The sequence below is a fragment of the Bombus terrestris genome, chromosome 9 (assembly GCF_910591885.1).
Source record: "Bombus terrestris chromosome 9, iyBomTerr1.2, whole genome shotgun sequence".
NCBI lineage: Eukaryota > Metazoa > Arthropoda > Insecta > Hymenoptera > Apidae > Bombus > Bombus terrestris.
In genome coordinates this window covers 18720945-18735744 of record NC_063277.1, presented here as the reverse complement: position 1 = coordinate 18735744, position 14800 = coordinate 18720945, and the positions used below count along the sequence as shown (strand labels likewise).

Sequence of the window (14800 nt, the reverse complement as noted above, 5' to 3'; positions counted from 1 at the left end):
CGTATGTATGTGTGCATGTGTATCTGCGCGAGGCAGATGCGCAGAACTAGCACGTTGTTGAACGTTCGATCAAACGGATCGAACAAAAGCATTCGATGTGTATGTGCGATAAATGCGATCGATGCGTTTCTATCGATTTAACTTTGAACGATAAAATAGTATAACTGTATTGATCGAAGAAATACAGACAATGAAAAAAAGAAGGAAAAAAACGCAGCAGGATTAAATCCTGTATATTTTACGGAGAACGAAGAGTCGGAAACGTTATTCGGCGTAAACTCGAGCAGGCTGAATACAGCTCGCGCATTAACGTAGACTAAATCGTAGAATATCGAGGCAAGTATCGCTACGGAGAAGTAGAGCGGCAGGTTTCGGAATATTTACAAGTCCCGATCTAAATTTATGGCGTTTCTTTTTTATTCGGAACCTTCGGGTCGGCACGTGCTTACGAAATCGCACTTATTTAGGGGGAAATTTAAATATTTAGCGAACGTCAGAAGCGGTTCCAGCGAGTAGAACCGATACTGGTTTTCGTTTTCGTTTGGCAACGTTTGGACTAGTCGAGAGAATTGTTTTGATTGTTGGCCGCGCGTGAACATATACCAGTGGAACAGCTAAACGATTTCTGCTCACGGCGATTAGAGTCGGAACGATCCGATTAATTTTCATTCGTTTAAGATTTATCTCTTCTTTTATCATTTGTTTTCTCGTTTAATTTATCGGAAGGAACGTATATTTTTCAAGATACTCGCTGCTTATCCCTTTCAAGCGCTTACATCGATACAGCGAAGAATCGTAATGATTAAGCGGTTTTATCAAATAACGATCCATACTTGGTAAAGTGCAAAGGTATCGTCTTTCATCACGGTGGTAATCGATCATTCAGTCCAATAGAAACGTAGACTAAACATGTTAAGTACGCCTGAACGAGAAACTCTATTACACCTACGATATATAGTATCCAGTCGTTATAGATATCCAATAAATGGCCATTTGTTGCGTTACAAGCTAATAACGAAGTTTCACGCTCTCGACGCTAAAGTCGCAAAGAAATTTAGTACGGTAAAAAGTAGCGTTTATCTTTGGAAAGCAAAGGAGAGGGCAAAGACGAAGAAACCGATCGATCGATCGAGAAATAGGGAAAGTTGAATCTTGCATCGAATCGTACATGTTACGTTGAATCGTAGGTACGTTACAGTTGCAATTGTACAAAGCTTTTACATAATACACGACTCGTGTTACGAAACGAACTTTTGTTCAACCGTTTGCGATTTCTTGTATCTGGCAGTTCGCGTTTTTCGATATTCTATTTAATAATACACGATTTTAATACACGATCTGGAATGTGAGCGAAACGCGTTAAGCGATCGACAACCTTAAAACGGAGACCGTTTAAAGCGGAGCCGGATAAGAGGCGGTCTGTGGTTATAAGCGCGAGATAACTTTACATCAAAAATGTTAACCAAAAGGAATTTCACCGTCATCCTATAGATACTTCTTTTATAATTTATACAATTAGTCTAGTTTATAATATATACAATTAGGAAATAACAATTGTCCGAATTTAATCGTTACACCCGCCTACTTTTTTCTGTTGCAGTGTGAGAAGCGTGATGCACAAGTATCTGGAAAAGAAGAGGGAAGTTAACTTCGATAAGATATTCAATCAAATGTTTGGTGAGCAACTTTCAAGTATATCAAGTACATTCAAGTTGTTATCGTGGTGTTAACGTAATCGTGTGGTTCCATTTAGTGTCAATTTACGTCGAAATAACGATCGTCGATAACTTGACGTAGAAAGTGTATTAACGCAGCTATTTAAAAAAAAAAAAAAAAAAAAAAAAAGAAAGAAAAAGAAAAAAACGGCTCTAGCCAACAAATCACAAGAGTGGACATGGTATTTGGAATTAATGGAATGCCATGTAACTACCGATAGAAACAGTAAAACGTGTTCGTACAGAAGATCCAAATTAATAACAGAATAGATAGTAAAAACTTTGCGAGATCCTTTAATCTAGGTCGACTCGCGTTTCGTTTCTTTTTTTCTTTTCTTCTCTTTTTTTTCCTTTACCAAAGTACCTTTGTTGGAATTATCAGATCCAGAGTTAACAAGGACGACGAGATAAGAGAGCAGTCAGACTCTCCTAATTAAAGCTTTAACTACGCCGTGCTTAGAAGGAAAAGTCATTCGAGCTGTAGGTTAGGAGCGTTAAATTTCCCATCAGATTTTTATGTTCTATATGCAAACGACGCGTCTTTCGTTACAATCGCTACGAAATTTCCTTGGAAAATTTGGAGCAGCTTCAAGTTTACTATTCATCGGTTTAATAAAATTTTTCTGATATAAGTACGTTGTATGGAATTAATCGCTAGTTCGTGCGATCAGAATGTCAGTTACGTGGGTTTTCACAGTGGAAGGAATAGGAATATTCGATTTGCAACACGAGACGACACGATACGAGTACTGGATTTGCGTTCGAATCGGCGGAAAAAGAGAGGAAAATCAATATTTGCGGTGAATTTTTCGTTTTTTTTTTCTTTTTTTTTTTCTTTTCATCGTACAGATCATTTCTTGTTCCTCTAAGTATAGTTGGTCTGCAAATATCTCCGCTTTTAACGCGTAATTATAGCCTCGCAACGATAGTCATCCCGCAAAGAGAATTGAAAATCAATTTTACAACGCTCATTGAACTGTACGCTGATTGACCGACAAAACGTATTTCTTTCCATTTATTCAGATAGTAAGTTCCAGTGATCGAGCTATCGATTAAGTTTCCGTTGAAACGTAGAGACGATAAGAATTCTTACCTTACAAGAACCGTTGCTTTCGAAAAATCACTTTCTTGCCAAATTATAGTTTGTTTTTAACGTTTGTTTGTTTCTCCAACAACATTGTTGGATGGAGCTGATTTTGAAGCAGTTCTTAATCCGTTAATGACTATTATAAGCCGTTAAAATTTTAGACCTTTATATCTTTAAACCTCCCTACATTATTTAAGCTACGATCGTATTAAAAAAAGTATTATTTTACGAAAGGATTATTCAGCGAATGTAAATGTATACGTGTTAGCTCGTAAATACGTATTTACGAAGTGGACGACTAAATAAATAATCCTTCGTCGAAATTCTTAAAAGACATCTAAAACAGAAGTGATACGTTGCGTGTAAACGAGGCAAAATCAGAGAGCGGTAGTTTTGTATAATGTGCAGTCTAGCGTCTTCGTTGGGATTACTCCTTTCGTTGCAATTTAAAACGCTTCGATTTTCATTGCAAAAGGCTGCAACGTTATCGATCTGACAGTGGTTTAAAATAAGATTCACCTAAATATAACATTTAATAAAAAAAAAAGAAAAATGTAATTTCTATCAATATACGTATTTTAAGAAAAAGTCTACGTATTTCTATTTACACTTTTTCTTTTTCTTTTTCCTATAATGTTAAATACGCACGAATAAAAATAGTTTTTTGCGTCAGCAAAGTTAAGAATCTCGTTGAGCCTACGTTGCGAGGCTTTTGGTTTAATTCGAAATAAAAAGGTTTAATGAAAAAAATTTGCTAATACGATCGCAAAGATCACGTTGGTTGAACCATCGTGCTGCTTCTATTTATTTTGTATCTACGCATCATTGGATTTCTGTCGCACAAAATTGACACATTTTGGCAATCTTCGGAGAAATCGACAATTTGCCTGCAAAATGCAACTTTAAAAGTGGAATAGTTTCTAAGATAAGTTATTATTTTATATAATAAGGTTGTGCTAGTTAATAAGAAAGATATAGAATGTCTCGATTCGAAAATTGTTTTAGTAGCCTATTAGATTATTACCTAAATTGTACGAAATATCAAAACCGTAGATGGATAAAACAGTTTGAACTTTGTCAGCTTGTACGTAATTGCTTCTTTACGCGAATTAACTTTACTTAATACCAAAATGTTGAAAAATAACCGTTCAATGTAAATTTCTTCGCTCGTGTCACGTACGAAGGTTTACAAGGTTCCAAACGTATTACGTTTAAAGGTTGGACGCATGTTGGAGTCGCGAAAGCGTCAAAAAGAAAAAAAGAACTGCATACATATGTAGATCGAATGACGTCTTGCTTCTTAATTACATTTTGTTTTTCTTCTTAAAGTGCCTGTGGATGACTGTTAGACTTCTTCACAGTTTTCTGTCCTAATTAGAAAACAAAGTTTCTCACGCGAACAGTGTCTAATATCGGTGTCTTTCAAATGTAAATTTTTAGGCATACCGCTATGTGGTACGGTAATATTTGAAATATTTCGAGGAAATATATCGAGGAGGACGATTAATGAAATAACGCTTTATTGGCCAGTCACCACTGTACTCGTGTTTGCTCGTAGATCGATTTGCGCGACTATTAAAATATGAAATTGCTTAAATTGTCGTTATATTGTGATATTGTTATATTGTTCCTTGTGTTGGATAATATCTGTTTCAAATTACACGTATTACGCGTTTCGACTCGATTAAGATATTGAAATTTATCCAATTTGTTTTATTCGAACGTGGAACTAGCCGGTGGCGTGCTTTAAAGCGTTAGTTTTTATTTTATCGCTACGCAAGGCAGCTGGTCAATAATATGTTAAAGGGTACAGTCGCTAACGAGATAGCTAGATAACTAACAGATAGCAAATAACCGAATAACAAGTGAATAGTTTATACATGGGTTAACGTAACCACTCTAATTTTACAAGCACAACTAATTAAAGTATTATTTTTCTTTTTACGATTATGTATTCGTTTTAACGTTAATGGTCTATATAAATTACCCGAGAGCCAATTAAAATTTCCTTCGACGAATGATTCCTAAAATCAACAATTTTAACAAGTAATTCCAATTTCCAATTATTTTTAAACAAATTCTGTACTTTTTACATGTTACAAACGATAATGATCTCTCTCCGTAATCTGTGTTTGCCGCGAGAAAATCAGATAAGTACACAATGCACGCAACAGGAAGTGTGTGTGTGTGTGTGTGTGTGTATGTGTGAAATAATTCCCAAACGATCACACAAGTGGCAAGTTAATTCGTAAAACTAGTCCCTACGTGTTTTTCAGTATCAAAAATAAAACAAAGTTAAGCGCACGTCATAAGTTTACCAAGTGTAGCAAACGATCATCCTTAAAAGTTAATAATGCGTCAATAAAAATCAATTAATTATTTACACATGTATATGTATACGTTTTAGTCAAAGCAGCTAAGGCGAAGTAGAGAGCGTGTAGCTTCTTTTACATTCACCGCAACATGCCAAATCGATACGCGATGTGATCGGGAGCTAAGAGAAAAAATTCATTAAATTATCAATCGGATATTATGTTTTGTATTTTTTTTCCTTTTTTTTTTTTTTTCTTTGATTTTTGTCGAGCTTTTAAAAAGTACGATTCTCTCATTGAAAAATGCCAAGATGACGCGCACGTGTACAAAGCTTCATCGAATCGCATTCGAGAACAGCTACATCGTAGTAAAAATTTCACTATTATAAACAAGTAGCGATAAAACGCTGCGTAATACGTTTGAGTTAAACCTATGTATAAGCATTACGCGTAGTATATTATTTATCTTGCTGAGAGTCTTGCTGAATGAGCTAATCTAAAGCATCGCGTATAAATACGTGCACGGTATATCGAACAAATTGAAACGTGAATTTGCAGAATCCTTTCTTGTCGATTTATAGAACGAGTGCCTGTAAATGAGAATAGAATAAAATTGAAAGAGAGCGACTGAGAAAATAACGTGACTTTCACGTTCTATATACTATATTATATATTATATATCGTGTATATTAAAATAGGGCAATGATTACATACATGCCGATTAAGCTTGTTCGGGACAATGCCGTTTCGAGCCCTTAATGAAATACATCCGTTGATTAATGTCAAATCTGTGTATACGCGAAAACCGCTCTATCGCACAATCGATCCCTGAGACCATTCGTCTCGAATAATTTCGAATCGTTACTTATACTCGACTATAATATACGACTTGACATACGACTGACGTATAATTATACTTGACAAAGGTAGATATTAAAGGTAGTTTAGATTCGAGTTAAATTACATATTTTACATAGTTCTAGCTTAGTTTAGCTTAGTCGTTGTCGGTGAGCTGTACCGTTAATGAAATTAACTTTTTTATCGAACTCGACGCCTTAAACAACTGCTTCGTACTTGGTAAAGAGTACAGCTGGATAAACTAAGAAATCGATTGGCTGACCGATCGTCGATATTATCACTGCTAATTAACTTCCGTCGTAGGTAATTTTGTTTCGCGATTTTTCAACGCTGTCGTTCACGCTTTTGTACAAATCTTGCTTAAACGCAAAGAAAATTAACACGTAGAACGTACTTTCGTAGATAGAGCCGACAGGTAAAATTAATTGGACCGATGGAAAGTGAATTTTTTGGAAAGACGCGAAGAATCGATCGATCGAAGCATGCATTGTTTTTTCCCCCGTTACCTTGTGATTGCAGGTTACCTCTTATTCAAAGACTACTGCGAGAATGTGGCGGAGGAGCCGATTCCGCAACTTAGCTTTTACGAAGAGGTTCGTTTTAGCTCGCACACAAAACTATTTAAGTCGCAGTAGCGTGGTGGCACGCATCGTCATCTCCAACTCCATAAGGAATTTCTCATTTATGCATTGTAGATCAAGGTGTACGAGAAGCTGGAATGCCCGGAAGAAAGGAGGATACTTGCCAAAGAGATCTACGATAATTTCATCATGAAGGAGCTGCTGGCACACTCCCACGTGAGTAACATCTCATTCATCGAATGTAGCTTTTACGTTAGTCAGGAGCGACGATATAGATAGCAACGGTGTAAACGAAATCGTCCACAAACGTAATGCATCGTAGATGTTGGGCCGCGTGTGCCTACTTGAGATCGTACGTTAATATCCGAGAATAATTTTATTTCCAGTTCGAACCCTGATCCACGAGGACGGGTCTTTCGTTGAAATTTCCTGGATCACCTAGCTACTACGGTTTCACATATTTACGCGGTCGTATATCCGTTAATTTCTTTTATCTCGCAAGTACGATCATCTCGACTCTAGATCTAGACAAACTTTTCCAATTTCGTTCTACGCGTCGTCACCATTTTGCCTGATAAAAGTTGTCGTTGCTCGCGTAAGGACGTAAGGACGTAAGGACAGTGGCGGGCGAAAAAATTTGCCGATATTCTAAAAGCTTCCTCTCCCGACTCCATTGTGTTCGCTATTGTGTCCGAAAGTTTACCACGTTGCGCGTTTATCCACCATCCCGATGATTATATTCTTTTATGTTGGCGAGTTGCGAGTTCCAGCGCCCGAGATCCGAAGATTGGAAGCTCGAAACTTTTAAACCGAACAGACGTTGATGCATATTGAAATCGCGAGTCTTTGAATAAAGCTACAATTTGCACTAGAGCCTCTCTCTCTCTTTCTCTACTTCTATTTATTCGTTTTCATTTTCCGCTTCTATGGAGATTACGCTATGAGTGTAGGCTTAAAGAAAAATAGGGTAAATTAAAAGATTTCGGTTCGTAGGTATTCGTATCGAAATTGATTTCATCTCTAAATGAACATTTTCAGCGTTGCTTCGAGGAGTCGGAAAAACGTTTCCACCTGCGCGTCGGTTCCCGAAAGAACAGCTTCGACGGCGTTCGCTTCGATTCTTAAAAACGTAATCCAGAAAACCGATAAATATGATCTTAGTACTTTGACAGACAACGTAATCCAGTCTGTTTTCGCATTTCTCCAAAGTACTTTTGAAACCTGATTTAAAAATCTTAAACGTTGCTTAACTTATCCAGAAGCTCAAAGATCGATTTTCTTTTACTTTCCTAAGCGGAATATCTCCTTGAAACGCCCGCGATTACCTCGAACGTGTGTGTTTAAGATGTTGATTTAAAAAGAAAAAAGAAGAGAAAGGTAAACACGAGAAATATACGCTTTTTATCCGTGAACTGGCGAGAAAGCGGGCGAAAATCGCTTTCTCGAAACGATGAAAAAGAAAACCGCGTAAAAGATTGAACCGCTCCTCTGATTCTTCAGGCCCTGCATGAATGTTTGAATCCGGAAGGATCCGAAATAGGTCTCTTCGCGGCGGACGAGGGCTCCTAATCTCTGGCCCTCGATGTCTTCGCAAGAGGAACTATTTCCGTGGCTTTTTCACGCGACTTTTCCCCCGGTTAGTTTGCCCCTAATTTTAGCCTCGACTTTGATCGCTATGTGCTCACAATTTTCCCCTTCGACACATTACGGAATCTTCTTCGCTGGCACAAGTTTCTGTCCATGCTAAAGCGAACGAAATTTGTAACGGTCGATATACAGAGTTCTGTGTAAAACATTTATTTTGAAAAATAATCGAAATAATCGTGTTCAATCGCTTCTACGTGGTTATTTTCAAGCGTGGCGTTTAGTTGTTCGTCGTTAAAAGCACAGCGATCGCGTAAAATGCAAAACGCTTGTTTTTCGATTATCCGAACTATCGTTACGTGTCATTGGGACGAATAAAATACGCGATAGAACTGCATTTATTGAAACCGAATTATTTATTGGATCCGCTTAGATACGAGTTCCGTTCCTATTATCCATATTTTAATAAGGCGTGATAGAAAGAATCAGTGTAGTCTCGTCATAGAAACTCGAGTTATACGATCCGCATTTATAAATTATAACTTGTAAGTTACCACTAGATATGTTTCTATGAGAACAACTAACGGAATAGAAGAGGTTTCGAAACGTCGTTTAAAATTTATCATCATTGCATATTAAGTAAAGGAAATCGTGGTACTGTCTTGAAAGACAAAATTAAATCAATAAAAATAGAAAAGAAAAAAAAACGCGTTATAACTTATTTTACTAAATTTCATATTGTAACAACTAAAGGTCTATGTAAGAGGATATCACATTTCTACGAATGAAAATTTCTATGTAAATCTTGAAATGTCTTCGAGTTACAACATTTGGAGGAAATCGTTCGACGTATCGATGAATAAACTGCGTGAAAAACCTGTGAATATATTACAAAAGTTATCGTTATTGACATACTTCCAAGAATTTCCTCTATAAATGACTATCAAATTGGTCGCGTAAGATGTTTAATATCTATACATAGGCCGTAGTGTAGGATGCGAGGTGGTATGTCTAGTACGTATACCGACTTCTCAGAATCTCTCGTCTGACGGTAATTAATGCGGCGGAAAATTGTTATTGCCGACATAGAAACATCGATTTAAGTAGCTTCGTTTTCTTAATTTTACTTGTTAGAATCAAACGAAAGCAAAATTCTACTTGAAACTCGTATATATTTCCAGACCAGGCGTATCTTTTCACAAATGTTTCGTTATACGAAGTATTCCTGATGAAATGGACAGTAGTCTCGTTGTGTACGTAAAAGCAAAAGCGCAATACGATAAAACGCTTACGAAAGAATCGACAAAAATATTTCTACGTTCATAATATTTCGCCTGTAAACGGGCTATCCTTTTTAAAGGCACTATAGATAAAGGAGAAAATCAGTTTATCATTCTAATAGTACGGTAATTTTGGTTTCAGGAATACTCCGCGGAAGCGGTGTCCCACGTTCACAAATACCTTATGAAAAACGAGGTTCCCGTTAATTTATTCGAGGTTGGTTCCTTTTAACGTTTTATTGCCTTGCGATTGTAAATATTTGAGATTGTAATTAGACTATTTCTATTTCTATTTCTATTTCACGAGAAAATAATTATTTGCTACCAATACAACGGTGTAATGATAACTAAATAAAAACAGAATTAATCTTAGAATACTACGGTGGGGTAGTACGTTTGCCATTCAATTTTCCTGTAATTATTTCTCACAGATGCTAGTTTATTTATGTTATACACGGATAACGTATTTTTCGATAACAGCATCAGGGATACTGTGCGTATCTCTGTATAAAAAAAAAAAAAAGAGGAGTAATCTTATTCTTACGATAGACGACAACAGCACGTTTATTTTGACCAAAAAAAAACGGACATTTCGCGTGTGAGCCCCCGCCGCATTTAGTAACGTATATTATCGAAATTTTATTCAAATTAGAAATTGAATCCTTCCAGCCGTACATAGAAGAGATTTTTAATCACTTAAGGGGAGAGCCGTTCAAACAGTTTCTAGAGAGGTATGTCGGCCAACTAGCGAAAGAGAAACAACTGGTTGGAAAATTTTTAAGAAGTTCTGTTTTCTTATTTTCAGCGAGAAGTATACTCGTTTCTGTCAGTGGAAAAATCTAGAACTGAACATGCAGGTAAGCGAGGAAGCTCGTGATCGTGCTGTAATTACGACGGAATTAAAATTGCAATTTAATAGTGGTTAATCGTAGAATTTTAATTTATATTTATATCGTTGAACAAACTATTGTTTCAGTTAACAATGAACGACTTTAGCGTGCATCGAATAATAGGAAGAGGCGGTTTCGGGGAGGTTTACGGGTGCCGGAAGGCAGACACAGGGAAAATGTACGCGATGAAGTGCCTCGACAAGAAGCGAATAAAAATGAAGCAAGGCGAAACTTTAGCGCTCAACGAAAGGATAATGCTTTCGGCAGTCAGTACCGGAGTAAGCTCTACTCAAGGATGTAATATCCTAAAAATATGGTAGACTGTAAACCGTAGCGCGTAGTAGTATGGTAACCCTTCGCTCCATCTTGCCAAGTTTTTAATCACCTAGCGTGTTAAGAACGACACGTATATAGAGATTCGCAAGAGCGCACAGAGATGTCAAACTCGCATCGTTTATTGCATCCGCCATAGGCGTAAAACAAGTCGTAAAATTAACGATAGTTCTAATTTCAGAGATCGATACCAAAAGATTTCTCTTCTATCACTTTTTCCTTAAATCCACGATACATAGAGACAATGTACAAATGTACCACGCGCTTTAACAAATCAGCTACGTACGAACAGTATAAATATAATTCACGAAAGAGAAAAGCGCAATTTTTAGAAGACAAAAAAAGAAAGAGAAAGAAAAAAAAGAAAAAGCAAGAAATACTCGGATAGAGAAAATCGTCGATTATCGTTGAAAGCAATATCTCATATTTTATCCATAAATCTTTAAATCGTTTCTAAAAACGACGTATAAAATAAATTACTCGCGTACAGTCTAGATACTCTAAACGATAACGATTACTTTTCAGGTGGATTGTCCATTTATAGTGTGCATGACGTACGCCTTCCAAACGCCGGACAAGCTTTGTTTCATCCTGGATTTGATGAACGGCGGCGATCTTCATTATCACCTTAGCCAGCATGGGGTGTTTAACGAACGGGAGATGAAGTTCTACGCGGCGGAAGTGATATTGGGATTAGAGCACATGCATCGTAGGTACATCGTTTACAGGGACTTGAAGCCGGCGAACATTCTCTTGGACGAACACGGTCACGTCAGAATATCGGATCTGGGGCTAGCTTGCGATTTTTCCAAAAAGAAACCGCACGCCAGTGTGTAAGTAACTGTGCACATTTGCGTTACGATCTCAGACGACTAATATTCTCGTCGCATATAATGAAAAATATTCCGTTGCAGAGGAACACACGGATATATGGCGCCGGAAGTCCTCTCGAAGGGAGTAACCTACGATTCCAGTGCCGATTGGTTTTCGCTTGGCTGTGTGTTGCATAAATTGTTAAAGGGGCACAGTCCATTCAGGCAACATAAAATGAAAGACAAACACGAGATAGATCAAATGACGCTAACTAAGGTTTGTTACTCTCGTCCTACATTTACCTGACTATCCGTACTTTGATCGCTGATCGATCAATTTCTAATCGCCACATCGCGGTTCATATTCTACCATTCTAACGAAAAGGTTAAAGAACTGATAAAAATTATTTTAGAACGTCGAGCTGCCGGAAACGTTCTCGCGAGATTTGCGCTCGTTGCTGGAAGGTCTGCTACAACGAGACGTAAATAACAGACTCGGCTGCCTTGGCGAAGGTGCGGACGAGTTAAAAGAACACGCGTTTTTCAGTGGTATCGATTGGCAACAAGTTTATCTCCAGAAATACACGCCGCCACTTATACCACCGCGCGGCGAGGTAAACGCCGCAGACGCCTTTGATATCGGCTCCTTTGACGAGGAGGACACCAAGGGTATCAAACTTACGGACGCGGATCAAGAGCTGTACAAAAATTTCCCTCTAACCATCTCAGAGAGATGGCAGGCCGAAGTAGCCGAGACTGTATTCGAGACAATCAATAACGAAGCAGACAAGGTACGAATCGTTCACTCGTTCGGTAATTTCTTTTTATCCTTCAATTTTTTCCTTCGCCTTTCTTTTTCTAAACCATCTGTTCGTTTCTCGTAGTTGGAAAATAAGAAGAAAGCTAAGCAGAAGCAACGGTTCGACACGGATGAGAAAGGTACAAACATTGGTGTAGTTTATTCGTTCGATAATGTTTCAAATAAGGATGATCATCATATCGAAAGGTATTTGTTACAGGATCTGATTGCATTTTACACGGTTATATCAAGAAATTAGGCGGTCCTTTCGCCAGTGCGTGGCAAACACGTTATGCAAAACTTTATCCTAATAGATTAGAATTGTACCCTGAGTCGACGACGAAGCCTGAACTGGTTTTTCTTGATCAGGTAAACGGATGAATAAATTTAATAGCGATGCTTGATGAACATGCTAATTAAATCTCGTGACCAAACGAGTGACATAAGATTGAAATAAGCGAGGCGAGGCTAAGAGTACGATTGCGAGTAAACTGGATTCGTTAACTGAAATTATTGTACGATTCGAAAATATAGCCTTTAAAAACGTTATTTATATAAATACTGTAGTATTGGAAAGTTGGTTTTTTAATCAGAGGCAAAAGGGTTTGAAACGTAAATATAATCTTGTTACAATCCCCTCTAATATCCTTCTTGTTATTCAACTACACTTTTGCAATTTACTCGTTAATATCCTTATGACTTTTAAATGTCTTAATATTTTGCTAATAAAATCTGAGATATACATGCATTATAGATAGCGTTTACTTTCGCGTAGTGCACCAACAGGTATATCATCGTCGTATAATATCACCGACGATTTAAATCTTAGAAAATTGAGAATAGTAACTATCCCACTTCTTCTTTTTTCTTTTTATTAGTTGGTATTTGTAAAAGCTGCGATCTGTTAATATCTATTAATAAACTGTTAGGTCGAGGAAGTTAGTGCGGATCTTCAGCACGTGAAAGGAGAACAGTGTATCGTCGTCCGTATGAGAGACGCAAAAATAGTACTTACGAATCCCGTAAGTATATTTTTATGGCGTATCTAAAAAATGATTATTATTAGAGTACCGTTATATTAGCCAACGATGTATAAAAACAATAGTTGCGTCGCCGTAAATAAGAAATTTCATTTTCAGGATGAAATCAGTTTGAAAGAATGGGCATTGTCACTGAGATCCGCGCACAAATGCTCGATGGAGATGCTGGGTAGCATGGCAAAGAAAGCTGGTAAGATTTACGGGACTGAACGAGACGCGGTGATTCCGGCAATGCAGCGCTCGACGAACGGCAACTAGCCCATTGCTAAAACGTGCACGCCGTCATCATACTCCAGTCCCACTGCCCCCCAGCAGCAGCAACTTTTTTTATACTGATAATCAACGCAGAGAGACGAGACACCTAGAAGAATGTGCAACGAGTGAATCGACCGGGTAACTGGGATGCGATTCTTCCAATGTAACCGGCGACCCGGAACCCGAAAGCCGGAACCCGGAACCCGGAACTCGGAGCTCGGAACTCGAAACCAGTACTATCTAAGTCTCGAAACAGCCCCAAAGAAAAAACCTTCCCTTGAACGGCGGGTAGCGTCGCGCTGTATAGAGACTATAGGAAGTAGTGTCGTACGAATCGTCGCGTCGTTATATTTGTACGTTAGCTGTATGTGCAATGTGGCATAGGAACTAGCGACTGAACAATGCCCATCGACACCCACGCGAGCGCGCGCGCTCACGCAGAGAATCCACACGAGAGACATACATGCACGCATACACGTACACATGAACACATAAAGAACACGAAAATGCAACCGGTAGTGTATTATTGTTATATCAAATACGAAATACACCCTGAATCCCGATTATACTTCTATACCGCTCGTTTACTTAATTTATTTACTAATGCAGGACGATTTTATATTGTCGTTACGTAAACGGTAACGCACGCGCGCGAATTCGTTTATTTATTGCGTTGAAGGAAACAAGAGACAAACGAAGGAAGAACTCGATACAGTTTGTGTACATTGTCGGTAGTCGATCGAGAAAACCTGTAATAACGAACAAAAAAAAAAAAAGAAAAAGAAAAAAAAAGAAGTAAATAGATAAATAAAACGAAAACACGAACTATGTACGCTCGAGTGGATAAAGACGAGTTCGCTCCGGCAATAAAATTGTGCGACGAACGCAGATTTCACGTCTATATTTTTTCATTCATCTCAGCCCTATGTCCAATGTACGGAAGTAAGTAGGTTTTAAGTGGATCGAGTAACTCGACACGAAATAAGAAACGTCTTCGACCTTACTTTCTTTTTCTTTACGAACTATTACGTTATCATCTAATATGTAATCTTTATATATTTCCAGCTAAAGATAATCATAATAAAAAAGTGGACATGAAACAGTTTCTACCATGACAAATATGAACAAGATTCGAAATCGTAATAAATAAACGCTAGGAAGTCACACGATCGATACGGCCGATATCAACATTATAGCCCGTATGTATTTGTGTTTACTATGAAAATATTGTATAAATTGTTTTATGTATTTTTA

General features: G+C 37.7%; 1 protein-coding gene across 1 annotated transcript in view; it reads left to right on the top strand.

The window, feature by feature from the left end:
* LOC100651375 (G protein-coupled receptor kinase 1) overlaps window positions 1–14800 on the top strand; it is a 23289-nt gene extending 8489 nt beyond the window's left edge. The window contains exons 2-15 of the mRNA XM_003397942.4: window positions 1601–1677; window positions 6492–6565; window positions 6668–6769; window positions 9560–9634; window positions 10087–10148; window positions 10223–10274; window positions 10394–10585; window positions 11166–11473; window positions 11555–11729; window positions 11866–12243; window positions 12337–12391; window positions 12472–12620; window positions 13181–13273; window positions 13391–14800. Of these exons, the coding sequence (XP_003397990.1) occupies window positions 1601–1677; window positions 6492–6565; window positions 6668–6769; window positions 9560–9634; window positions 10087–10148; window positions 10223–10274; window positions 10394–10585; window positions 11166–11473; window positions 11555–11729; window positions 11866–12243; window positions 12337–12391; window positions 12472–12620; window positions 13181–13273; window positions 13391–13549 (1951 nt within the window). The 3' untranslated portion in view covers window positions 13550–14800. The remainder of the gene's footprint in view (window positions 1–1600; window positions 1678–6491; window positions 6566–6667; window positions 6770–9559; window positions 9635–10086; window positions 10149–10222; window positions 10275–10393; window positions 10586–11165; window positions 11474–11554; window positions 11730–11865; window positions 12244–12336; window positions 12392–12471; window positions 12621–13180; window positions 13274–13390) is intronic.